Source organism: Suillus subalutaceus, assembly GCF_016647625.1.
Source record: "Suillus subalutaceus strain FC151 chromosome Unknown DFJ58scaffold_15, whole genome shotgun sequence".
Taxonomy (NCBI): Eukaryota; Fungi; Basidiomycota; class Agaricomycetes; order Boletales; family Suillaceae; genus Suillus; species Suillus subalutaceus.
The window spans coordinates 305,528-322,465 of record NW_024540264.1 but is presented as its reverse complement, the minus strand read 5'-3'; the positions used below and the strand labels follow the sequence as shown (position 1 = coordinate 322,465).

General features: G+C 47.1%; 8 protein-coding genes across 8 annotated transcripts; 2 read left to right on the top strand and 6 right to left on the bottom strand.

Annotated features, from left to right (window-relative positions):
* Positions 1–1,333: 1,333 nt before the first annotated feature.
* Positions 1,334–4,090, bottom strand: DFJ58DRAFT_768262 (D-lactate dehydrogenase cytochrome oxidoreductase). Its single transcript, XM_041388932.1, has 15 exons — positions 3,366–4,090; positions 3,246–3,306; positions 3,097–3,188; positions 3,028–3,048; positions 2,937–2,973; positions 2,832–2,881; positions 2,652–2,775; positions 2,478–2,597; positions 2,401–2,427; positions 2,148–2,353; positions 2,033–2,091; positions 1,879–1,976; positions 1,724–1,828; positions 1,541–1,671; positions 1,334–1,488 (listed from the first exon to the last, which is right to left on the bottom strand). The coding sequence occupies exons 1-15, from the start codon at positions 4,020–4,022 to the stop codon at positions 1,450–1,452; spliced, it is 1,827 nt and encodes a 608-aa protein (XP_041248147.1). The 5' UTR covers positions 4,023–4,090; the 3' UTR covers positions 1,334–1,449.
* Positions 4,091–4,293: 203 nt separating this feature from the next.
* Positions 4,294–4,943, bottom strand: DFJ58DRAFT_904448 (RNA polymerase I; the record flags this gene model as incomplete). The annotated part of the gene is made up of 4 exons (XM_041394908.1): positions 4,294–4,398; positions 4,464–4,496; positions 4,552–4,790; positions 4,826–4,943. The coding sequence occupies 4 exons, from the start codon at positions 4,941–4,943 to the stop codon at positions 4,294–4,296; spliced, it is 495 nt and encodes a 164-aa protein (XP_041248146.1).
* A 1,480-nt stretch (positions 4,944–6,423) lies between these two features.
* DFJ58DRAFT_768254 (maintenance of mitochondrial morphology protein 1) lies at positions 6,424–7,758 on the bottom strand. Its single transcript, XM_041388931.1, has 5 exons — positions 7,398–7,758; positions 7,228–7,344; positions 7,079–7,177; positions 6,892–7,029; positions 6,424–6,838 (listed from the first exon to the last, which is right to left on the bottom strand). The coding sequence occupies exons 1-5, from the start codon at positions 7,656–7,658 to the stop codon at positions 6,563–6,565; spliced, it is 891 nt and encodes a 296-aa protein (XP_041248145.1). The 5' UTR covers positions 7,659–7,758; the 3' UTR covers positions 6,424–6,562.
* A 64-nt stretch (positions 7,759–7,822) lies between these two features.
* Positions 7,823–9,337, top strand: DFJ58DRAFT_838104 (tubulin-tyrosine ligase family-domain-containing protein; the record flags this gene model as incomplete). The annotated part of the gene is made up of 4 exons (XM_041392433.1): positions 7,823–8,401; positions 8,460–8,576; positions 8,605–8,970; positions 9,023–9,337. 4 exons carry the CDS (start codon positions 7,823–7,825, stop codon positions 9,335–9,337), a joined length of 1,377 nt encoding a protein of 458 aa, XP_041248144.1.
* Positions 9,338–9,409: 72 nt separating this feature from the next.
* Positions 9,410–11,077, bottom strand: DFJ58DRAFT_723760 (uncharacterized protein; the record flags this gene model as incomplete). The annotated part of the gene is made up of 9 exons (XM_041385046.1): positions 9,410–9,727; positions 9,777–10,047; positions 10,099–10,115; positions 10,163–10,277; positions 10,330–10,406; positions 10,455–10,541; positions 10,593–10,661; positions 10,715–10,915; positions 10,979–11,077. The coding sequence occupies 9 exons, from the start codon at positions 11,075–11,077 to the stop codon at positions 9,410–9,412; spliced, it is 1,254 nt and encodes a 417-aa protein (XP_041248143.1).
* Positions 11,078–11,180: 103 nt separating this feature from the next.
* DFJ58DRAFT_698319 (Pkinase-domain-containing protein) lies at positions 11,181–12,749 on the top strand. Its single transcript, XM_041383525.1, has 5 exons — positions 11,181–11,716; positions 11,768–12,052; positions 12,104–12,460; positions 12,514–12,579; positions 12,633–12,749. Exons 1-5 carry the CDS (start codon positions 11,220–11,222, stop codon positions 12,712–12,714), a joined length of 1,287 nt encoding a protein of 428 aa, XP_041248142.1. The 5' UTR covers positions 11,181–11,219; the 3' UTR covers positions 12,715–12,749.
* On the bottom strand, positions 12,750–14,560 carry DFJ58DRAFT_768238 (uncharacterized protein). The gene is made up of 7 exons (XM_041388930.1): positions 14,499–14,560; positions 14,356–14,451; positions 14,027–14,299; positions 13,745–13,962; positions 13,570–13,690; positions 13,050–13,519; positions 12,750–12,979 (listed from the first exon to the last, which is right to left on the bottom strand). The coding sequence occupies exons 1-7, from the start codon at positions 14,511–14,513 to the stop codon at positions 12,781–12,783; spliced, it is 1,392 nt and encodes a 463-aa protein (XP_041248141.1). The 5' UTR covers positions 14,514–14,560; the 3' UTR covers positions 12,750–12,780.
* A 109-nt stretch (positions 14,561–14,669) lies between these two features.
* Positions 14,670–16,647, bottom strand: DFJ58DRAFT_768235 (uncharacterized protein). The gene is made up of 3 exons (XM_041388929.1): positions 16,411–16,647; positions 15,399–16,358; positions 14,670–15,339 (listed from the first exon to the last, which is right to left on the bottom strand). The coding sequence occupies exons 2-3, from the start codon at positions 16,284–16,286 to the stop codon at positions 14,854–14,856; spliced, it is 1,374 nt and encodes a 457-aa protein (XP_041248140.1). The 5' UTR covers positions 16,287–16,358; positions 16,411–16,647; the 3' UTR covers positions 14,670–14,853.
* Positions 16,648–16,938: the final 291 nt, after the last annotated feature.

The following is a 16,938-nucleotide window of genomic DNA, read 5'->3' as shown; positions in this document are numbered from 1 at the left end:
ATCGTGTTGGAATCATTCTTTCTTCCGAATTGACCCTTGGCGGTTATCATGGGCATTATGTGTAGGGTAATACCACCAGGGTTCGAACGTCCTGCTCTCCACATCTGCTAACAGGTGATGCTCTCCGTTGAAAACATTTCATTGCGTACGGGCGAACGTTGTGAGCAGTACATGAATGTGGGTCTACATTTTTCATGGAGCTGTCAATCAGGCCCTGAGTATTGTCAAGATAATGATATCCTCGAACATTGCCAGGGGACTTAGCACTAAACACTAAATTAAAATTATGGGGTATCAGATGATTCAGATCTTCAGAACACTAATCTATCGTCATGGTCTCGCTTCCTCAGAGGTGACTACCGTCTAAAATAAGCCAGAATCAAAATCTGTTTATCTTGGACTGCGCGGGTTCAAAACCTGCCGGTGATAGGTTTTTTTTCCTATCGGAACACACACCTGACATTGACTCAGATTATGATGGTTTCCTCGGAACTCCATCTAACTGGTCTTAGCCAAGTCAACAGAGTCAAAATCTGTTTCTCTTGGAATTGGTTCGAAACCTGTTGACAACATTTTTGTGGTGTATGGATCCTCACATCTCAACTTGGTAGGCCCCCGGGCCAGTTATTGCGCCGAAACCTTCTTTTATGTGAACCATAATCTGTCCATGAAACGGAATTCACTTTCACGCCTCGCGAGGGTAGTCTCGGAAACATGAGATATCCCCCCGAGATGTGTATGTGCCAACCTAGATTCTCGACGGACTGACCATTTTAAACTGTCGGGATTCACCACCAAAGGTCCAAACGAACAATGTCAATTTAATGGTGCCGGAGGGATGGCTTGAAAGCTCAAGGTGGATGAATCGAAAGCGGTAGACCGAGCCTATATATCGTTCTGATGTGTGTAGTTCAATTGCGTGCGCTCCTGTTTTATGTCGATGCCTAGGCGGAACGAAAAATCAATTACTTTCGATTACTGGCAGCGACAAGACCGGGCACCGGACAGAGATGTCAACAGCAGTCAATACGAAACTCTAGAATACCCCATGACAGGAAGCTCGAGACACCATGCAGGAGTGGCCCACCGAGGCATGCCACGTAACGGAAAAAAGGGGCTCGGCAAGAACTGAATGACAGACATAAGGACAACTTGAGTAGTCCCGCAAGACAGCTGCTTCGCTGAATCCAAGGTTTTCTGTCGTCTTTAGATTAAACCTGGCTGACTCGAAAGAGCTTGTGATCACTCCCAATAAGGAGGGCGAAGGAAGAGTGCCAATGTGCGATCACACTCGCTTCCCATCTGGTAGGTGCATGCTGCTTCTCCGGTGTAAGAAATTTCAGCCATCGTGAATATGGAATGTATAATTCAAGAAGCTATCTAAGAAGTAAGCTGTCCTCGGATTCGGAGGCTCGGAGGGTCCGTAAATTGATGCCACTGGCGATCAAGTCATTTATGTATCTTCTCCTCGTTATTTTCTGGGTACAACTGCAACGCAATCAGCGTCGTCCAAAAAGCCATCGGAATTTAAATAACACACCTTTCCAGGATTGAACAAGTTCAGAGGATCAATAGCGTTTTTGACGGTTTTCATCAGTTCCACGGTATCCTCGCCCAGTTCTTCCACAAGGTACTCTGTTTTGCCTACCCCTACACCGTGTTCGCCCGTACCTAAAGAGAAAAGTCTTAAAAACAACACGCCTGAGGCACATGGAACACTTACATGTCCCATCCATGTGGATGGCGCGATGGACCAATCTGTGAACCGCTGCACCGACGCTCCGCAGCTCTTCATCGTCTTTGAATAGAATGAGTGCGTGGAAGTTACCTGCATAACTCATTGATACACAACGAAACAATACATTTTGATGCCCTTACCGTCGCCAACATGCCCAACAATAGTCGATTTCAAACCAGCCTTGGCAAGATCCTCTTTGGTTTCATAGACTAACTGCGGAAGTCGAGAAACCGGTACGCTGTAAAGTCACCCACGTCATACTTATAATTGAAAATCGAGAACGAGAAGGCTAACCAAACATCGGTTGTCCAAACCTTTGAACCAGGGTGCGTCGCTAACGTCGAGAAAAAAGCCTAGGATTAAACAATTTTGTCACAATATCACGCCAAAGCAATCGTGGTTGACGCACATATTTTCGATTTTCCCACATCTCACCTGCCTCCTCCTCTGTTGCCGCGAATTCAAATCGGGTGCTGCCGTGACGTTGTACAATCTCTTGCACGACATTGGAGGTGTCACGGATAGATTCAGGGGATCCTTGGATCTTGAAGAAGAGAGTATCCTGTACCGGATAAGGAGCATCAACCATTCCAGCAGTGTTAATGGCCGCCATCGCTGAAAGTACTTGAGTAACGCCGAAGAAATGGAACTGGTCTACTCACTGTGATCGTCCAACAGCTCCACACATTCTGGAAGTAAAATTTTCAGCAAATGAAACGAGATTTAACTTGCCACCGACGTATGTTGGGACCGTATGGAGTATTAAGGATCTGCTGAACAGCGCTGACCGCTTTTTCGACGTCAGGGAACTGCGCCATGGCAACCTTGGTAGGTACTCTAGGAGCCAATCGTAATGTAGCTGAAATAGCGTTGGAATTAGAATGTCATCCGGAATACTGAATGCTAGATTTACCCTCTGTGACTATTCCAAGCGTTCCTTCAGCACCGATGAAAAGTTTAGTGATATCGAAGCCAGCGGAAGACTTGCGCGCCCGCCGGCGGGTCTTGATCACTTTGCCAGATGGAAGGACAACCGTCTAGTACCGACTTGGGTGATCCCAAACACTCTTCAGAAGACTTGGATTGGACCCACAATATTAAGAAACCATTCTGCTTTAGCAGTTCCATATCTGACTGCATTGGCTGTATTGGGATTAATATATGTGCAGCTATAACAACAGAAGAAGAAGGGACCAACTTCCTGAACACCCTGTACCAATCATGCCGCCGATAGTCTGCAGCCAGTCATTATTCGAATGTGAAAAAAATTGGGATGCAGAATGACTTACAGCTCCAGGACCTGGGTCAAGCTGTTCAAATTCAAGGTGAATTCATGGGCCATGGTGAAGCGTACGCACGGGGAAGAATAGAGGAATACCCCTATCTTTTAGTGTATTATTTATGTCTTCCCATTTTGCTCCAGGTTGACACCGCAGATCACCATCAGCCTCTACAGACAGTCCCGTGAGTACCGGTATTGGGACGAGGTAGAAACAACGTGTCATACCATTGATTTCCAAAATGCTATTCATCGCAGACAGATCAAGGCATATGCTACCTGAAGGAAACTAATCGTTATGAACATCAGCATCACTAAAGTAATGAAATATGACTGCTCGAAGCTCACACCAGAGAAATGACCCTCTATACTCGTGGCGCCGCCTAACGCAATGATGGGAACCCTATACTTGCGAGAGATATTGACGACTTTCACCACGTCATCTGTATTGTGTGCTACGACTACAACCGAGTGGGGACAGCTCGGGTGATAGGAATGGTCGGAGGAGCCATGCACTCGGAGGGAATCTGGGCTGGTCTGAACGCAATTCTTGCCAGGGAGGGCATCGCGTAGTTCCTCAATTGCTTTTCGAACGTCTTCAGGAGACCCGTAGGTAGGTGTTGAGGATGAGGAGCTCCCGGACACGTCGGTTGTGCGTCCTGTGCCGCTTGCACTGGATAGCTCGTCTGGGCCACTTCTCTGGAGGTGCGCAGACGAGAGCTCTCCGAGCTCACTAGATGCAGCATGGGTTGTAGTAGCACCAGCCTTCAGTCTCGCTGGTATCAACCTATGTTCGCGGTACTGGAAGACATAATAACTTGTCCCCATCGCCAGCAAGGAACCCAGCACAAATTTCCCAATACGAACCTCATCCTGCGTGGTACGCCCGGAAGTCGATGAGTAATGGTAACTTGCCTTGCAGCTGCGGATGATTGCGTTGCAGCTTGGACGTAATGAAAGATGGCAACCCCTTGCAGCGAGCACTCTCGTAGAAAGAGGGAACATGGAGTGCCGGGTGAAAGGTGGACTACCGCGTAGCTAGACAAACGTAACGCGTTTTATATAAAACAACCCATCAGATCGAATGCATTGCATGGGGTCCAAGGAACTATTAGTATCATGACGTAACACTGGAAGCTTTGCCCGGCGCCCGGCGCCAAACTAGTATAACATGGCGCGGTTGATTCAATCAGGATAACCAGTAGTTACGTGTTGAATAACATCACGATGGGAACTTCAGAAGTAAAGTGCTTTGCAGTACGAACATCCGTGATAATCATTTTCTGAGTAGTACGTACACAGGATCGCCGAGAACGACATTGGTCAAATGACGATATGAGCCTGTAATTGATAGCAAAAGTCCACCGAATGACGCGTAGGCCTGTGCTACGGAGTAAGTAATATGAGCAAGAGGCAGTTGACAACAAACATGCAAGTAACTTACACAATATCGGAAGATCCAGTATCAAACTTATACACCTGCGACCAACTGAGTAAAGTCAAACTTGAGGATGATAGAAAGACAGAGTCACACCTTCTCATACATAACATAGTCATAATCTTCTTCCAAACCTCTCCTTCCTTTACCATCTGGTCTCCATACGTCTCTATCTTTATCTTCGCCGTCTGCGGTGGGTGCACCACCATCTCGTGATAGCGACGAAGCAAGGGCCATCGCAAAACTGTCACCATTCACTAAAGGAAAGAGCTCGATGTTATAGTCAAGTGTCAAGTCCATGCCATAGTTTTTTGAATGAGCGTATAACCGAGATACTGGTTGTACAATGTACACAGCACATGTCAGTCACAAGTAAAAAGTGTTGCGCATGAATAAACGCGTACCTCGATCGAATTTTTGCCATCCTTGTCGATGGCATCAGTCGTAAAAATGTCGTCAAAAACAATGCTGGATGAGGTTGAGGCCATGGGTGATAGAAGAGATCGATTTGTGTTTGGACTAGTATCGAGTCCAGTGATGCGTTCACGCGTAAGTGAAGGAGTGTTTCTTGCTTATAACCGCACTGTTTAGCATATCCGCGACCAATCCGCGAACCCTGCTTAGCTATCCTTGCTGGCATGTTCGTGCGCAGTAGCAATGGCCTACAATTTCTCCGTTCAGCAACTCGCATAGCAGTTGCAAGCTAGACGTTCATCAACATTTACTGTCCAGAATCCATCCGAGCATGCACCACGAGAGGTGCCAACGCCTTTGGTTTTATGTTCAGCATCACGTTGGGATTTAGGAACACGAAATAAGTGAGCATTCCGTTCTGCTACCGTTGCCAATGTTCGGCTTGAACATTGCACGAAAACTGTCGATGATAGCATCCCCAAGTCGTTTGGTTCGATGCTCGCAGAGAAAGGTCATACTTGCATTGAAGTCGATTTTGAACCACCTGGTGAAAGCGAAAAGTGCTCCAGCTCACAGAATCTCGTGAATAGCTTGAGTGAAGGTATATTTCGTTTTATTCAAGGAGTGCATATTACATCTTGTCGGTTTCAGAGCTCAAAGTCAACTTGCGCCTTTCCGGCAGTGCCTTTCCACCCGTAATATTCGCTCGAGGCCTTGCTTCTCTCATCGCACAGACATATATATCCTCCCATCCAGCACAGGGACTGTTTCTGATTTCCCCTCCGCTATCCAACGCGTCACTGTTTCCTAGCGTTTCTTCCTGCCCCGCTAGGAGAGTTTGACTACGAACTCAAGTTCCCCATCGCAGTTATGGCCCGTCCAGCAGAAATGGATCAGCTAAGGAGGTATAGTCGGTTGGGTCAAAATGAGTTGGTCGACTTGATTGAAAGTGACAACTTAGAAGGTCACGATGCTTTCATGAGAATAGAGCAGTGGTTAGATGAACTGGGGATCTAATATCCTTTATTAGAAGGAACTACTGTCTTCCATCTTCTAAAGGTGTGGCTAGGGAAGGTTAGGATGCTTCATATGACTTTATTCTCCTTCTCACAGGGGTTGTTGCATTTGCTCTTAACGTACTTTTAGACACAACCTGCGGAGGTGTCGAATCTCTGTATCAGTGAGAATACAGACAGGAACGCCAGACCATGGAAAACCGACCTGTAAGATGAACGGTCTTACGATCACTCAAAAAGACGGTTCGCAGAATCAATATCGACTGGACAAGAATGGACAAGTCATGCTGGCCAGGGGTGAACGAATGTTGGACGAGATCGCTGGCCCCATACTTTGACCCTTGATAGCTTGACCTTGCATGGTATTCTTGTTTATCAGACTGCAGACAAATGTGGCAGCCACTGGTGGTACGATGTCATGTCATTGCTAGGTCTGTCGACCAAACGTTGACCCACCCGTACGACACCGTGTCCTGACCTGCGTTTTTTCTGTATTCTACTTAGTGTGACTCAGCGAACCTTGGAATCGACCGAGTGAGTTTTCAGTTTATGTCGGTGGTTATTACTTGAGTGAATGGGTTGTTGGTATAAGTACAATGGACGGCGAGACATCACGCACGAACGAGTGAAATGATTACACGGTTGTAGAGTAGCATGGATAAATGATCCCTTCACCATCAGCCCTGCTCATTGGAAGCAGCCTGTTTTTTTTCCACTTCATGTTGAGCGGTGGCCAAGCTTCCCATACCAGGAAGAACGATTCTCCACGTTCCTCGGAGAGCTAGTACTTTCCTGACCTGACATTCAATCAACTCGTGAAGTTTTGGTACGTCCCTGAGCATCGCTCGACTGCCCATGAGCGACGTTGTCTTAAGGTTAAGAGTAAAGTCTTGTGGCAACGATATGGTCAAAACGGGGGCTACTGATGCAGGAGATGGCGGGACCAAGGTAACCTATAGAACATGACTCTTTGTGTTCCAAAAAGTAAAACTTGGTAATCACTCACTTTTGACTCGAAGAGAGACAAAGATATCGTGAGTGAGACAGGTAGCCGAGCAAACGAAGACATGGGGTAGTTAAACAAATAGGACGTAGACAGTGAGACCGAAATGGTGTCTGTATATGACATGTCGAATTCGATTGTCTGTCTATCTGGTGAAATGGTTCTGTGTAAGGATGGCGTGAAAACTAACCGTCGGAGCGGAGTCCCCTTCGCTGTCATTCACGACCCGTGCGTTGGACAACTTGGGCGCAGACATCCCTAGGTCCACGGAATGTATCGTGATATGGTCCTATTGTAGTCGTGAGTTATGAATGAATACTATGTAGGCGGGATACTTGCTAGAAACCCGCGTGGACGCAACTCATTCGCGTGGTCCTCAATTTTCCTGCGGGCAACCTCGATTCCCTCATATCCTGTAAGATTGTTCTGAAGCTTAGCTCTGTACACCTCCACAACCTGATATTATATGAGACTTAATCGGAACCCGTCCACAAGCTCGGACAACAAACCTGCCTTGCAAGTATATTGAACCAATGCGCTGACTCCTTTTCTGGAGCACTGTCTGTGTCCTCCTCCTCCTCCACGTCTTGATGCCACGAAGGGTTTGATTTTGACAGAGGATGGAATGGGACGGTTTCTGTCTCGCTTTCGGGAGGAATGAAAAACAGGTATTTGAGAACCAGCGCGAGGAGAACCAAGATTGAGAGTTGACCTAGCACGAGGCCCTGTGTAAAAGTTGGCGTGAGGGAGAAGATATAGTTGTTTCCCATATCGGATGGGCGTTCAGGGAAAGCTCGCTGGCTTCAGGGAAAGCGCTGGTAATTGGCATATGTATGCTTGTTTCAATTTGGCAGGAAGCTTGTTAGCCGGTTACACGGACAAGCCGTATTAAAGGAAAGATCTCCTTCAAAACTTAACTCCATCAATCATCCATATGACTACTGCCTTTGTCTCCTGGCCATCAGCGCCGTTGACAGAGTCGCTCGTCAAGAGAGCTTTGTCAAATCTGTCCGTCTCAATTGTCACATCACTTCCTGGCACCCATGAATATTCGAAGCTGCTTCAGTGGTCCACCTACGATGCTATCAACCATGACCTGACACATCGTAATCCTGACAATGTCTTGTCGTCCTCTTATGCCATCAGAAAGGCACTCATTCGTAAACACTACTTAGCACGATGCATTCATTCGTACTTGACAAAACATCTCGACTCCGTCCTCAAGGACGCGGTGCCCAGGACATGGGATCTCGAGATCTCTTACGCGGATGAGCTGGATGAAATGTGGAGCGACCAACTTTGGGATCTTGGCAATGAAATTGATGGCTCCTCTCCGAGTCAATGGTGGATTTTGAAGCCTGGCATGGCAGATCGGGGAATGGGCATCAGGTTGTTCAACAGCAAGGATTCGCTGTATCAGATCTTCGAAGAGTTTGAAGAGTATTCCGAGGACGAAGATCAGATCGATGACACCTCTGTGATAATTTCACAACTTCGTCATTTTGTCATTCAGGTAACAAGGACTTTTTTTTTTTTTGCGATATCAAGTGCTGAACGTTGTTCGATCGCAGGAATACATACCTAGTCCGTTACTCTTGGATCCCAACGAAAGGTCTCCTTCCGTCACTGTGTTAAACCCACCTGAAAACTTGCAAGGACATAAAGTCAATCCGCTCTATCTTCTCCTCGTCAGCTTTTTATGACGCTGACGTCCAGTTCCATCTACGGGCGTACTTTGTTGCATCAGGAGCATTGCAACTATTCATGTATGACCGTGTTCTTGCTCTATTCGCTGCAGTTCCGTATGTCAGTCCGACAAAAAGAGAGGATGTTAACGATGCGGCCGCTCCCGGAAACATTGACTTGACACCTCATCTTACGAACACCTCGCTGCAAAGTGATCGAGGCGAGGAAGGCGTCCATCTACTTGATGAACTCTCGGGATGTCATATCCTATCCGGAGATGATACGGATCGTGGAGCGTTATTTACCCCCGAAGATATTGAGAACATAAAAGTTCAAATGGGCTCCGTTCTCGCGGAAACGTTTAAGGCCGCGTTAGAAATGCCTATACACTTCCAGGTAACATTGTTTGCTACTGATCGTTTGCCTTTGTGTTAAGTCTTGATGTCAGCCGCTTCCAAATGCATTCGAATTGTATGGAGTCGACTTCTTGGTGTCTCATGACTCAAGTGGACTCGATCCATCAGGCAACTCGCGAATCTTTCAAGTTAAACTTCTGGAAATCAATTCAGAACCCGCTATCGAATTAACGGGTCGAAGGCTACATAGAATTCTCGAAGACTTGTTTGTTGCGATCGAGCAGATTGCAGTACTACCCTTCTTTAGACAGGAAGTTGGATGCGTACCAAGCATGGAAGTGCCTGTGGTACCAAGGCACTTGCGGATGTGTCTTGATACAAAGGTTCGAGGATCTGGAGGTTGGTGAAGGATTAGAAATTTGTTACCCATGTATTCCCATCCTAAAATATACTTGCCTATCCAATGGGTGTTGCATAGATCATGACGCTGAGCTCTCCTCCTTTATGTTTATGCCGGATGTTGAAGGCTTTTTTCGACTGGGATCATGCCTTTCATCAGTCTCAAAGTCTCTTTTCCGCTTGTTATTTGTAAAAGTAGCGTCCTTCGCGTTTTTGGGAAGATCCTTGCGCCTTTCAAATAGTTGTTTGGCGAATTCTTGATCGTAGGCAACACGTCGGATACCAAACATTTCGATTTGAAGAACTCCGTCCCAGTACATCCTCTCCACCATTCGCATCTGCGAAGGCGGAATAAGGTCTTTGAATAAAACGGTGTCCTTAGCCATCGCTTCAATCCTCTTTAAGCGTTTTTAGTCACGGTTGATTTTTGAATCGGAAACGACCTACTGGAGAGCTCAGCTTCTTGGTGTGCTCCGCTGAAAGGAGGAACGATTCGCCTGTTCGTTCATAGGTACCAAGATACTTCCAGCCGTGGCCGTCGTGATAACATAAGTCTTTCTTTTGACCAAGCTCAACATCCGGACGGAGCCGGAACCATGCACCGCCGTTCTTTTGGGGATTGTATTGATGCGTTGGTCTTACGATAAGACCTAAGGCGATTCCTGCGCGGGCGAACATCACAACATCCCTCTCAAGACGGAGGGTGCCATCACAGCGACTGTGACTTGTAGATTAGCATGCCGCAGATCCTGTGACTGAATAAACCAACCAATGAGTTCGAGCTGTCTGTCGAGAACGTCAGTAATAACCTAAAAGCAAAGACTATCACGAACCCTAGGAATGCCCATAGAGAAGACGGGAGAATATACAGGGATTTCATTGGGATTCGGTTGGTCACCGACGTTCGGATACTCTGTGTTCCGAAAGAATGAAGGTGGGTCGGATTTGCTGCATGCCATTTCGCTACGAGGGTTCGTCACAAAATATAAGGTCTGCTTACAGTACTTTCCCTTCTGATGCCCGTTGCTCTCGTTCTTCTATACAGAGTTCAAGTTGGCCACGAAGTTCGTCGATGACCTGTGAAGATGTTTCAGGCATCATCCAATATCATACATTTGCGAATACCTCTTGGCACTCTCGTTTACTCGCTTTAAGCTTCCGATATTTTTCACGAACGCTAGTCAACTCTGCAAGTTGTTCATCTGCCTTCTCCTAGTTGGGTCAAAGTTTAGAAATACTGTGATATGTCTGGTCCCAATGTACCTTGTCCAATGTTGCCATGTTTTTCTCCTTAATCGCGTCAGCTAGTTCTTTTTGAATTGTATCCATCGACTGTTGATCACGATAAGATAAGAAGACCATACATCCAGCCATGAGTTAAATACCGCAGAGTATTGCGCTACAAGATTAGAGTGATCGCCCTCCATCTTGAGCGGAACGTTCGTTGTTGGATCCTGGAAACGTGAAATTTCCTCTCGAAGGCTAGCATTCTCAACCTTTAGTGTAACTATCTCTGCCCGCAGGGCTTCCTCGCGCTGAAATTGGGGACCAGTTGAATTGACATCGCTTGTAGGAGTCCCGGTTCTCTGAAAGGTCTTGCGTATGAGCTATCATGATAGTCGTCCAGAGAATGACTCGGGCTATTTTACCTGCTCAGCTTCACGGAGTTGGCTGCGGACAACCTTAAGTTCCTGTCCCAGAAGCTTGACCATTTCAGCTGCGAGCTCTGGGTCCATGACATTATCCATACTGACGGCTTGCTGACGACAGGAGTGAAAGTGATGAAGCGCACAACTGATTGACGTATCACGTGTCATTCTTTGTTCTCTCATAGCTGTGCGTAGATGGCCAAATACATGTCATCATCATCCTCGTTGCACAGTGCAAAGCATGGCAATGGCATCAGAATCAACGTCTTCAACATCAACACCGCGCAAAAGATCGAAATGGGATGAGGAAGATCCAGATGATATGGCAATTCGCCAACAACAGCAGCCATCGAAACGCTCCGTAAGGACTAGGTCTCGCGGCGCGCGCCCACCTAGTCCCGTGCGTTCAGAGTCGCATCCTGCTACTACTGGTCGTCATCCCCGTCCATTACATAGTATATATGTCCCTCCTCGAACTCACCATCCATCAATCCAACCATCTCGTTCAGTTTACTGTTATGAAAGACTCAATCAGATCGAAGAAGGGTCTTACGGCATTGTCTTCAGGGCGAGGGATAAGGAAACAGGCGATATCGTTGCACTGAAGAAATTGAAACTTGACGAGGAGAAACACGGGTTTCCTATTACTGCCCTACGTGAAATTAACGCTCTCATGTCATGCCACCATGATAATGTGGTACGAATCAGAGAAGTTGTGGTCGGAGATACTTTGACTCAGTGAGTAAAGCATTTCAGCAATGTCACAAAATCACCACGCCCACATACCAGAGTGTTCGTAGTGATGGACTTTATCGAGCATGATCTAAAAACTCTTCTGACACTCATGCCTTCGCCCTTCCTGCAATCTGAAATCAAGACTCTCATGCTTCAACTGTTGTCCGCGGTCGCACACTGCCATTCCAACTGGATACTTCATCGCGATCTAAAGACCAGTAACCTGCTCATGAATAACCGCGGGACGATCAAAGTTGCTGATTTTGGCCTTGCGAGACGGTATGGAGATCCTGTGGGTGTCGGTGGTCTGACCCAGCTTGTTGTGACACTGTGGTATCGGTATGTCAATTGTTCTCAACATAATGATAGCAGATGACTGCATCCCTCAAGGGCTCCTGAAATCCTGATGGGAGCTACAACATATTCGACTGCTATCGATATGTGGTCTGTGGGGTGCATTTTCGCTGAGCTCCTCCTGAAGGAACCACTGTTTCAAGCGAAAAATGAAATAGAACTTCTTGCCATGATCTTCAAGCTTCTTGGACCTCCCACTAGTTCATCTTGGCCTGACTACTCTACTCTTCCGTTGGCAAAAACCATCACTCTTCCCTCTCCTCAACCACATCAATTTCGTCAGCGTTTTCATCATATGACAACCGCTGGCATCGACCTGCTTGTATCACTACTTACCTACGATCCCGAACAACGTATCAGTGCTGAAGAGGCTGTACATCATCCATACTTCAGGTCAAACACCTCTTATCCTCTGTATATGCGCAAGCTAACATGAGCAAATGAAGCGAATCCCCACTTCCAAAACATCCAGATCTATTTGGCTCATTTCCATCCGCTGCTGCAGGCGAGAGGTACGCATGTGGGACTGCGGATGCTGGCGCTATGCTCAACACAAACATTGTAGACGCCGAAAGCCTTTCGACAGTCCATCAGCACCCGTGCGGGCAGCAGACTACAAACTTCTTACTGAAGTCGATCTTCCATAGAAGAAACTGCAATATATTGCGTACAATATTAAAATATATCCCTTGTAAAATTAAACATTATGAGTGTTATGACTCTCCAATACTTGACAATATTTGTCGCATCTTTTGGAAACGAGTTTTCGTACGTTCCATCTCTCCACACTGGTCATAAAACTCTTTAACCTCTTCTAGTGTAAACCTGTACTCCGTAGCTATTTCTTGTAACGTTCGGTCGATGAGATGGACGCCAGGGTCCGACAAAATCCCTTGAATAGAATCTGCATCACTGAAAAAATGCATGAGCCCATGATATTTAAAAACGGCCATGATTACGCACTTGGACTTCATTCTCTTACGCAGGGTTTTGTGCTTCACTTTCTTCACTGGCGGGTCGCTTCCCCCAGTTTGGAGGAGGTTCATCTCCGATGCGAACTGCCCACTCTTCGCTGTCTTCACCATCCTCCAGTTCTTCCTCTGCGGGGCTGCTTCGGACGAAAGCTCTTGATGTAGACGGTCCTGAATCAACCGGCGATGCGTCGAACACAATCACAGGTACTTCGGCGCCATTACCGTTAATGCCGCCAATTATCATTTCCTGTTTATGCAAATTCTGTTCCGCAGGTTTGGCGCGTTTCCTCCTGGGGCGTTTGTTTTTCTCTTCATCTTGCCGCACGTAACCATACTGCCCTTGTTCCCCAGGAATTGGCTTCTTCTGGTCAACGATTTGAGCGATCATGGTGTCTAACCGCACAGCATTCTTCTTGTAACGCTCGCGCCAAGACTGCCATGTATGACGTGAAACCCATGCATATTCTGGGTCCGCAATCTGATCTTCGTGAGCACGGACATACTGAGGTAGTAATAGAAAGGGTTCACCATTTCGCACAGTTGTTGATAGAGCCTATTTCCTGTTCTTCCGCCTGTCTGCTTGTATGGTATCTTCGCCGCAATCCATTCACACAAACGCTGTTCGTCGTCTTCAGTAAATGGCGTTCTCCTAGGGGAACGCATCGGTATATGTTCTGCGTGCAAGAGCGGGTGAGATACGTACTCTTCCCCAGGACGTCGGCCGCCAGGATTCTTGTAGATGAGAGGGGTGTATACAAGAGAACCCTTCTCAACACATTTCTTTACCCACAAGTACGACTCGACATGTTTATCTGGAATGCCTTGGTATGTCTTAACGAGATGCTGAAAGACTTCTGTGTTCGGGTCCGCAAGAATGATCTTAGCAGACTGCGGAGATGAAGTAGGGTCGCCACCAGAATGCTAAATGAAAGTCGGTGAGCTTGAAATAGACGAATTGAATATGCTATTGCGGAATATCGCTCACCATGATTCTCTGGCTTAAAGTTGTGCGTGCATTGATATTAGCAATGCTAGGGTGGATGTGCATCTTAACGGGTAAGCCGTTTTCCACAAAGATCTGCTTCAACTGCATGCCTGCAATCTTGCATGCTTCCACATATGTATACGGCACGAAATGGCGTTGTGGTCTATCCTGCGACATCCAGCACAGGCGAAGACGCTCTTCCTCCGCAGTACCAGGTTGGACCAGTACGTAACCCTGTCTTGGAACCTTTGCTTCGACGCGACCACCTAATGACTGAAAGCAAATGAGATCAGACTACTTATGCTAGATACTGGGATGCCACAACTCACAGCGACGACTTCACACAGCTCAGCCTGAATTTCCTGAGCGATATCTTTCTGAATGAAGAACTTGATGGCGAGACCATTAGCGTCCTGGAATATGGGCTAAAATGCAGAGTCAGAGGGGTATGAACATGGTATTATTTGCCTACCATAACGATGTGCATTGACTGGCTGACACTAGAGGCTCAGAGTAGTGGCGTTAAGAAAACCCTCGATTGAGGTTAGGGTTAGTGGGGCCAACTGAGTTTAAAAGGCAATCCGTGACCTTGTGTCACTGTGGCAAATGCATTCGACTCCGACCCACGGGACAATGGGTGGAGGCAAGGTGGAGGACTTGATCTGGCCGCCATCCACTACGCTCGACCAAGTTTCTGAAGGACCGCATGAAATTATTATACAAGTCATCCCACAATCCAAGGAATAATGCGTGATTGCAGGCGAATATTGTAAACTAGAAAGCACAAACTATTGGCAATTTTAAGAGCTCCACGTCAAGTGTTGTTGTCATGCAGAAGCTTTCATCTCCCTCAGTTGCTTCGCAATATCGTCAGAATTAACGTTCTGCACCGCATCCTTCCCGACTTTCATCCTCCAGAAGCGAGTCCTTTTACTGATTTGCACTTCGACTTCGAGCTCAGAGTATGAGGGAATCTGTGCTAGGGAGGGACGGATGCCAACTGTTACGCCGGTTGGATGGAGTGACCTATTTATCAGAGACATTGGCTCGGGGTTGATGTCGACGCCAAGACACCCGTCTAGTTTTTCTTTTCCGTGGTCCATATTCGAGATGTTGTCAAGGGCCAACTTGGCCGTGACCGGGTTCCCGTGAAACTGCGATCGTTCAGGTGTTGAGGTGGGCAACAATGTAGGAGGTGGAGGATTCTGAGAACCATAGGTAGCCTCTGGAGTTGATATCAGCGAGTGATCAACATCATCGGGTCCGTATAGAGAGGCCGCGATACAAGGTTGAGAATGTTTGAGGAAATCTGCCTGCAAAAATGCGGATTAAACTTATTTTTCTGAAAAATAAAATAAAGCGAACTACAAACCTCTGTCTGTGGAGGGTGCAAAGCATACGGGAGCTTCCCGTCTATGACATTGACGGCATGCTCGCCGTGGGTTTGCAGTCGCAAAACCCCTTCTGCATCACGCAGTGACCTACTCTTCCTTGGCTTGTACGAGCTTGGAAGTACTGGTGCTGATTGGGAGTCTGTTGTGGAGTCCAAACTCTGCCGTCTCTGGTGGGCCTTACTTAGATTTGTTGAAAGGCTTCCTGCCAGACTCCTAGACTCAGCTATATCTGTTGGAAGAGTGGAGGATAAAATCAACTCCGGCGGAATCTCCTCGCCCAAGTGACGAGTCAGTTTAGCCAACCTGGCCATCTGCAATTGCCTTATTTTCCGATAATGTGCAGTTGGATCATCGCTTTCCTCATCCGTTTCATCTCCAACAGAGATTACGGGTGAAAAGGATGTTTTATTTGTGGGCTTCTTTAGTGCCATATCTGTAACGCACATCGAAGGTGGTCGAGGCAGTGCACTAGTGAAGGGGGTGGCATGCTGCGAGGAGGATGTCTGAGCGGAAGCTGACATTGATGATAAACGTCGCGAGGGATGTCGAACCAATCGTTTACTGCGACTGCTAACAATGCCATCGCATTGAGTAGGGATCACTGGAATAAATTCCCTGGACTTGTTGGCAGTCGTACCCAATCGAGGGATAGAAAATACTCGGTTCAGCTTTGCAGCGGCAGGCCAAGGGCCGTCACGAATTACCCGTGATTCGGCCTTTTGCGGAATGGTGTTGAGCTGAGGAGGGGGGAGTGGTTTGGCAGCTGCAGCTGGTCTGCGACGCGTGCCATCCTGTGATATACTGCACTGAAGCTCGACAGGGCGAGTAGTGCTGGATGAAACATATTCTCCTGGCTGGACAGGCATGATACTATACACGAGCAAGTCAAAGTCCGCCGATAATACAATTTGAATTGCAGAATAACAGCGGGAAGGTCACTTCGACATCAATGAGGCAACGAGCGAATAATGAAAGAGACGGCGTACTTACCTGCGAACAGTGAACACTAAGTCTACTTCGCGCAAGGAATTGGCGGCGAGCCTGAGAGGGGGAACTATGTCAGGATTCCAAATTTCAAGCTGGCGCTGATAAATGACCGAGATAGACAGACAGCGAGGTCACTCGACAGCTCGGACCGTCTACGTGAGTAGATGCACGCGAAGTTGGTTGACCTTGAGTCGTTTCCATGAGTGACCCTGATTGAACTTGGCATGTACACAGCTAATATCGTCATGTCTACTCTGGATTAAAAAAATTCTCCGAGTTATGGAAGTATTTTAATCCTCCGTAAATATTGTATCATATCAGGCACGATGAATAGCCACGATTCAACACCCGGTACCTACCGGTAATACCGCGGTAAAACAAATAGGTGAAATTAATTCCAGACCGGTTACGGTTATACGGATATAATAAGTATGCGCTGTTTGAAAAAAGTACTCGAACTCACCCAGCGGCTGCTCGGCACGCTTTTCGAATTGGGGATACACATCTTGTGGCCTTCATGAGTGTCTCTGA